The sequence below is a fragment of the Fukomys damarensis genome, unplaced genomic scaffold (genome assembly GCF_012274545.1).
Source record: "Fukomys damarensis isolate Sample0158 unplaced genomic scaffold, DMR_v1.0_HiC HiC_scaffold_3, whole genome shotgun sequence".
Taxonomy (NCBI): Eukaryota; Metazoa; Chordata; class Mammalia; order Rodentia; family Bathyergidae; genus Fukomys; species Fukomys damarensis.
The window spans coordinates 45,696,374-45,704,650 of NW_022900915.1; the positions used below are offsets into that span (position 1 = coordinate 45,696,374).

Sequence of the window (8,277 nt, forward strand, 5' to 3'; positions counted from 1 at the left end):
ATATTATTATCTATCTACCCATGTAGCCATATATATGAATCTATCTACTGTAGGGTCCTCATACATTCCACTCTAGAGTTACTGTACTCATTGCAGACTTATAGACTATAAGAAACATCCCCATGCCCTCATTCTGTCTCTAAATTAACCATGAAAAAGTCAGCATCTTGCTGACACATAAACAACATCAAAGGTAAAGTCCTGAATGGTACGTGGAGGACACGTGAACCAGCAGACAGAGAAGCTGCACGCGGACCACGGGAAGAATGACACAGGCAGAGTGGCCGGGAGGCTGTTGCAGTTGGGCAAAGCTCCAGGTGGGGAAGGGTCTGATCCCGCCCCATAAACAGAGCCAGAACAGAGGCCCCAGGTCCTCCAGTTCTCTGGAGCTCCTTAGAGAGCTCCAGATCAATACCCATCTCATGAGAATACCTGAATGGGTAGAAGTCAAGGTAAAGGTCACAGAAAACATGTGGAGTAATGTAAAAGCAGAAAACTTCCCTAATCTTAGGAAAATCATAGACAATTGGGTTCCAGTGGCCCATAAACATGACTCCAGAAGATCTGCAACTTGCTATGTTATAGGCAAAGTCTTAAAATGGTAGAGCTAGTAAATTATTTTAAAATATAAAGAAAGAAAATACAATGACTTACTTATGAGTCGCCTATTTGAGTACAAGTCGCCTATTTGCAAGTACGCTAACAGAAATCCTACAGCGCAATGGAACAGGGAATGCTGTATTTCAACATCTACAGAAAAAGAACTGTCAGCCAAGACCACTACACCTGGGAAGGCTTTCCTTCCATATCAAAAGAGAAATAAGCACCTTCCTTGATAAGCAAAGTCAATAAACTGATGTTTAACGAGTCCATGCTTGAAAGAATCCTGCACCATCAAATAAAACATAACTACCATCAGGACAGCCAGAGAAGGTCTAAATCTCACTGGAAGAGATGTACAAAGGAGAAGAAGTCAGTCAAACTTCTTCAGGGTAGCCCTCTTATCTTAGGCACATGTGCCATTCGTATGAAGTCCAGCAAGACTGCTGCTGGTCTCCAGGTATCCAGGAATCTTCTCTTAACATTGCTCTGACACTTTTTCATTTACTGGTGTTGAATATGCAGTTGATGAAAATACCAAAATTCACAGTGTGAGGTACTTCTCTTCCCGTGAAAAGGAATGTAGAAATGGACCACTTTCCTTTGTTATGATGACCCACAGCAGTATGCACACATCACACCTGCCAGTATATCAGTACCTGAAATGCTTTTCAAACTGGGTAAATGTAGAATGGACATTGTAATCAAAAGACTGAATGGCATGTTTGTTGGTGTCTTTTACATAATGAGTGCCCTCTGTACACTGTGAACCCATTCTGGAAAATAAATAAGAGAAAGACGAGAGTAAATATTAGTGATATGTTTATCTATGAGAAAAATAAAAAATATCAGAATTAAAATAATTTTGAATATTGTAGGATCTAGACTGCAACTTTATCCAAAATCAGGGAATCTGGGAGAACAAAATTCAAAATGTCCAAAGTTAATTTGGAGGAGGAGGACCTGGGTACTCTTATCTCTGGTGGACAAAGATCCCTGAACTGATAAGGTTCCTCACTTTTATTGGATCCTCACCAAGAAGAAGCAAGCAAGCATGTGATCCAGGGTTCAGGGAAAGTTCATCAGTTCTCATTTGTGGGCTACACCCGAATGTGTATTTTCTTTCAATCAGACTTCAGCTGTAGGTTTTTCTGTCCTTGGAACAGGTTGATTCTTGCAAGAGAGTGAACAGCCTGAGCGGGGGACACTGTGCTTTCCCCCCACACTGCGTCCCAGGGAGAGTTCAACCCAGGCTTTGGTCTCACACCTGGCTTCTCAAGGAATGTGTGAGAGGTAGTTTTTAAGTATTTGAACATGTTTATCAATATATGCAGTTAAATGTATTTAATTTTTAAACAGCATTTACGACTGTGGTACAAACATACACGCAATAAGAACTCAGAAAATACACAGTGTCTGAGATTAATTATCACTTTCCTGAAAGGTATTTCAAATAAAAAGCATGTGCCCAGAATTCCCTTTTAGTTGATGGTAGCCTGATAACAGTTTCCCAAGTGCAGTGCCCAGGGTTTTGGAACTTTGCTCTGGAGCCTTTTCCAGCTCTTTCCTGGGCTGACAACTCCGGTTCCAGGGCAGGGCTTTTGTAGCTAAAAGCTGAGTGTGCTGTGCAGTGCTCACAGCGACGTGTCCCCAGAGGATACTTTTGGGTGGTGTGGTCACCATTGTGGACATGAAAGGAGGTGGATCCCGAGGAGACCTTGAGCTCCTCTGCCCTGGGCTGTCCTGTAGGGATCCTGAGAACCAGACCAGCTGCCCAATGCTCCTGTCTTCTCCTGTAGGCCCTCCCCACCTTTGGCCCCCAGGGTGTCCTGGCTTGAGACCCAGAGAGCTGGGCTATAATGCTTAAGACCCAGTCTCCAAGAGAAAGGATATAAGCAGCTATGTCCTTTGTAAACTGTTCTGTGCCTGTTAGCAGGTACTAGAATGGAAGCCAGGCTGGGGGACCATGTGGTCCTCTGATGCTCAGGGGTGATCAGGAGATGGGAGCTGGACTCTCCGTGTGTTGGGGTCCCAGGTCCTGAGAAGACCTAGCCAGGTGTGGTGCTGGGCTGTCATGTCTGTGGGTTCAGATGGAAGATAACAAGGCTCTGCAAGTGGACAATGCAGGTTCTGAGAGACAGTTTTGCAGGAAAGGTATTAGGATATCTACTCAACCAAGATTCAACTGAATTCCAGTAAAAGAGACAATGATTTGAATGCATGGGAAATATACAGGTTTATGGGCATATTTTATAAGAGGGAATCAATATTCTTCCAGATTCTAAATAAAGTCGTATATGAAAATACAAATTAAATCTGCTTCATGAACTACAAAAACTAACACAACGCCTGAAGACAACATGAAAAACACCAAAGTACAAACCACGGATTTTCCTTTCGAGGAGCTGAAAAGTGAGCCTTGGCCTTCAGCCCGCCCAGCCCAGGAACTCTGGTGACACAAGCTCATCGCCCAACTGGGCAGGTGGCTGGGGCTGAAATGTTCCCAGAGGCAGGGGTGTTAGGAGATCCAGGCCTTGCTCTTTCCGCAGTAACATAAAGTTGAGAAGGGACTGAAGAGTGAGATGTATTCATCTCTCTGTTATTTTTCATGTTCATGGCTGAAATTTTCCATTTTGTTTTAAAACAATTGAAACTTAACATAACTTGAAAAGTTGAAATTTGCAGCCCTCTCATCTGTCCTTTGTTCTCTAACCTTACTGCACGTGTTCAAGTCTGTATGTCCCCCGCTCCGCCTCCCTCTTATCTGTAATCCATCAGCAAAGATTATTTTACTTGGTTTATTTATTTATTTTGTACCGGAGGTCAAACCCAGGAATATATGTTTGCAAGGCACGTGGGTGAACCATGGGGCTAAATCCCCTGCCCTACTTTGAGTTTTTAAACACTACCTCAATGTAAAATTGCATTACGAATTATAGGTTGAAGGGATTTGTGTTCCATATGCAGTGAATCTAAACTGTTCTTCCCTTGATCCTTCACATGGATGACACACAGTCTTCATAAAATAGCAGTAGAACTTCATGATTAAAATTCACTTAAAGTTCATTAATATTTTGTTAATGATAATGTACATTTCTTACATGACAATGCATGTTTTCAAAAGCCTTTGATCCTATACCATATAATGGAAGACTGATTACTATAATCACAGCAAAGTTAGCATAACAACAATTAAATTTGACTTATTTTTATTCATTTTATTTTATTTTCTTTTTAGGCAGGGGTCTCACTGCACAGCTCAAGCTGACCTTGAACTCATTATGTCGCACAGGCTGGCCTAAAATGTGTGGCCATCCTCCTGCCTCAGCCTCTGCAGTGCTGAGATTGCAGGGAGGCACCGCCCTGCCCCGCAGCAGGAGTTTCTTCTAGTCATATGTGGCCATTCCATTAAAACAGAAATCTTCCTTTTGCTCTAACTTCAATCACTGAAAACAACAAAAGCATCACTGTTGTTATTTAGAATGACATTTAAAATTACATGAAATTTATTGGCCAGCGGCCCCTCAGTTGGATTTCTGAGCTAGAGCAGCATATTCCATGTGGAATTCCTGTTAGGATAGTACCTTGGGGAAGTGGGCGCAATATAAACTATAGGTTAAACCCCAATGTGAGTCCCAAGTATAATGAGTTGGCTGTTATCGGCTTCTACAATCTTTTGGCTGCATTAATTCCATTTTCCCTGTTGAGAAATTTTGTAGGTAATGTACTTTCTTATTATTTAAAGTAATATATTCTTGATTTTGATAGTTAATAAAGCTATTTTAATTTTGCTTGGGTTGAATATCTATTTAGGACAGTCTTGCTCAGGTGGTTAGTGTTATTTTTGAAGAAGGATTAAGTTGAAGTAACTGTTTTCTGAAAAGAAACCTTCATGAATAGCACTTTTGTGATAGATCCCAGGAAAGAGCGCAAATCATAATCAGTAACAATGGTTGAATTCTGGGCAACTTCCTGTAGAAATCGTTGTGAGACACTCATTCACCGTGCTGGTTCTCACTACATATTTGAGTAGTTATAATCAGTACTGATTCCTGTAATCCACAAATCCTATAGAGAGACTACATTTCATAGGGGAACTTTTCTGAATCCTAGTAAATGAACCAGTGCACTGCTCTTTCAGAGTAGAGGCAGGCTCTAGAAATTCTTCCTAAATAACACATTATTGATATCTCATGTTTATTTTCTTAATTAGTCCAAAAATATATGACATAGTTAAATTTGTATAAGAGGTTGATCATGGAAATACAACTTCTGTCACCATATTAAAAATTCCTCTTCCTATTTTTCAAGGCAATACATTTTATTCAACAAGACTAATCAACTCCAAAATTTAGGCAAAATTTGCTGGAAATTTTGATATCTTCCTGTTGATTATATATTGAGAAACAATATGTTATACATATTAATTAGATTATAACTTTCATATAGTTCTTCATTTTAAAAATTCTAGTTTAGTTGATAGTGGTGGCGCAGGCCTATAATCCCAGCACTGAGAGGATGAGGCAGGAGGACTGCTGTATGTTTGAGACCAGCCTGGGCTACGTAGTGAGTTCCAGGTCAGTCTCAAATACATAGTGAGACCCTGCCTCAACACCCCCAAAATTTTTTAAACTATGGGCAAAAATTAAAATTAGCATTTACTACATTAATTAATATATAATGTGTTAGAAATTACTTTTTGCAATATTAATCCATGTATGCTCCGCTGTTTTCAAAACAGTTATTTGCAGAGGTGCAGACAAGATGCTCATAGATCTCTGTATTGTGAACAGTGAAAACCTAACACTCACGTAATAGTTGATTTAGTTTGAGTCATTGTCACGCAGTCTTTACATTTCCTTTAAAACTGGGTAGTGCCTGAGGTTTAGCTCAGAGGTTCCACCGCCTGCCTGGCAAGCAGAAGGACCTGAGTTCAATCCCCAGTACCAAAAATAAATCAGTAATAAAAACTGGGAGGTAAACAAGCACTTTGTTATTAATTATCACCATATCCTCCCTTATTCTATGATTTAAAGAGATTGAAAAAAAATTGATTTCCTCTGAATTATGGTATAAACCCTGTATTGCTTAAGGATAGAGAGTAACCCATGTCTGCCCCGCAGTCTTGGTAATTTTTTTTTACACTTTACAAGAAAAAGAATGACAGCAGAGAGGACTTTCATGTGATCCTTGTAAATAAATCATTATGTGTCATATGTATTATTAATATTTTCACTGTGCAAATAAAGCACTGTTTTCTCCAGAGTATATTTGAAGGGGTCTATAAATTTACCATTTCATTACATTTTTAAGATAACCATTATTGATGAATTCAATATGACATACATGGAATTTGAAAGAAAAAAATTCAAAGCAAAAGAAAAAATACCAGAGAACTGTTGGTCACAATTTTGATGAATTTCTGAAACATTCTCATTATGTGCATTACTAAAGAAATGCTAATGTTTTTGAAATTACACAGAAATTCTATTCCTGTGCATTTTCAGCAGATATTTGAATACAAAATGTACCATTTATGCAATGCTTTGGCGCATGATCAATTTATATATGAATTTTTGTATAATTTCTAGTACTTTAAAAATTATGTACACAAATATGAACATGTATGTAATCTATAATGATAACATATATGATAGAAAATATATGAAACATAGTAGCAAATGTATATATTATACAGCTCCAGATTTATTCTAGACAGGTTCTGCTTCTGAAGATGTTCATGTTGCGAGATCTTACACAAGTTACTCATTGAAGTAACATGGAACAAAACAAAGCAGGTACCCACAAGCTTGTGAAAAAGTCACAGTCCGCTCTTCCTGAATGTCAAACCCCAACAATGCAGAAAGCTGAAAATCAAGACAGAAGAGATGAATTACCCTGGGTCTCTGAAGTAATCAGAGGGCACCCTCCGTATGAGGATCACAGGATAAATATATCAGGAAATTCTGTGAGTACAGTAGCTCAGATCACTGAACTTTCTCAATAAAGTTGGAACTATTTTCCAAGAAATACTCAGAGGCACCTTGATTGGCTCCCTAAACTGTGTTCCCTGACCTCTTCCTTCCAGGAAGAACCCGCTGTACAGAGCAGATGGACGTCTACAATGGCACCACGGTGACTCACTTCATCCTCACCGGGCTCTCTCACCTCCCCGAGGTGCGTTACCCTCTCTTTGTGGCCTTTGCCATCATCTACCAGGTGACCTTGGTGGGAAACGGGTCCATCCTTTTGGCCATCGGGACCGAGGCAAAGCTGCACACGCCCATGTACTACTTCCTGGCAAACTTGTCCCTCTTAGACATGTTCTGCCCATCAACAACCGTCCCAAAGATGCTGCACAACCTCCTGACGGAGGACCACAGCATTTCCTTTGTTGGGTGTGCTCTGCAGCTGTATTTCCTGGTGGCCTTAGGTGGAACTGAAATCTTCCTCCTGGCTGTCATGGCTTATGACCGGTACGTGGCCATCTGCTTCCCTCTTCGCTACTCTGTCATCATAACCAAGGCTCGTTGTGCCCAGCTGGTGTGTGGGACCTGGGCAGCTGGGTTCCTCAATTCTACCATCCACACGGTGTCCACCTTCAGCCTGTCCTTCTGCAGGTCCAATCTGGTCCACCAGTACTACTGTGATATCCCACCAGTGGTTGCCCTATCTTGCTCATCCACTTATGTGGCTGAAATGCTTGTTTTAGTGGTAGGGGGTTTCAGTGGTTCTATTTCCTTCCTGACCACCTTGATCTCCTATGTCTACATCATCTCCACCATCCTGAAGATCCAGTCTGCAGAGGGGAAGCACAAGGCCTTCTCCACATGCACCTCCCACCTCCTGGTGGTCTGTCTGTTCTATGGCACAGCCATCTTCACCTACATCCGGCCGTCCTCCAGCCGACACTCCCCTGCCAGGGACAGACTCATCTCCATGCTCTATGGGGTCATCACCCCCATGCTCAACCCGGTCATCTACAGCCTGAGGAACACGGAGGTCAAAAAGGCCCTCAGGAGGGCTGTGTGTGGCAGAGTGTGCTCACAGTAAGTGCTGTATCAGAACCAAATTGCTTAGTGCTCTGTTTAGAAGGAGTTTGCTGGATAAATTCTTAAGAAAAAGAAACTTTCTCCTGACAGTTAGTAAGTACTGACTGATGTTAGAAATGGATAGTCTCAAGTAGATATTATGCTATTTGGTCGTAAGTGTGTTTCTCTAAATCCAGGTATATGTTTGCCTTTTATCTCTCTTTTAGGCTTTTTCTGTGGTTTGTTGACTTTTCATTATAACATGCTTATATAGGAGTAGGGCTTGTAGACAAGAAAACAGGGGGACTCATTAGGGATTCTAGCTATTTCTGAGTGGAAGGACAAATAACTAAACATTACAAGATGCATTCCCCTGAAAAACAAGGAAAGGGAGGGGTAGAGAAAGAGAGTAGAGCCAGATAGCAAAGGCACCAAATGACCTTAGAAGTTGCTTTAAGAGATTGAGAAGGAGGAGTGGACAGGCAGGACATGCAGAGGAAGCCAAGGGCACACAAGGAAAATCGGCCTCCTTCAAGATACTATAAGAAAAGAGAAAGGGGTTTGGCACTTACTTTATGGCAGTGTGTACTCACAGCTAAGCACTAATATTATTATCTATCTACCCATTTAGCCATATATATATGAA

General features: G+C 41.0%; 1 protein-coding gene across 1 annotated transcript; it reads left to right on the forward strand.

Moving 5' to 3' along the window:
• Window positions 1-6,711: 6,711 nt before the first annotated feature.
• On the forward strand, window positions 6,712-7,653 carry LOC104855994 (olfactory receptor 5V1). The gene has a single exon (XM_010615090.1). It carries the CDS (start codon window positions 6,712-6,714, stop codon window positions 7,651-7,653), a length of 942 nt encoding a protein of 313 aa, XP_010613392.1.
• Window positions 7,654-8,277: the final 624 nt, after the last annotated feature.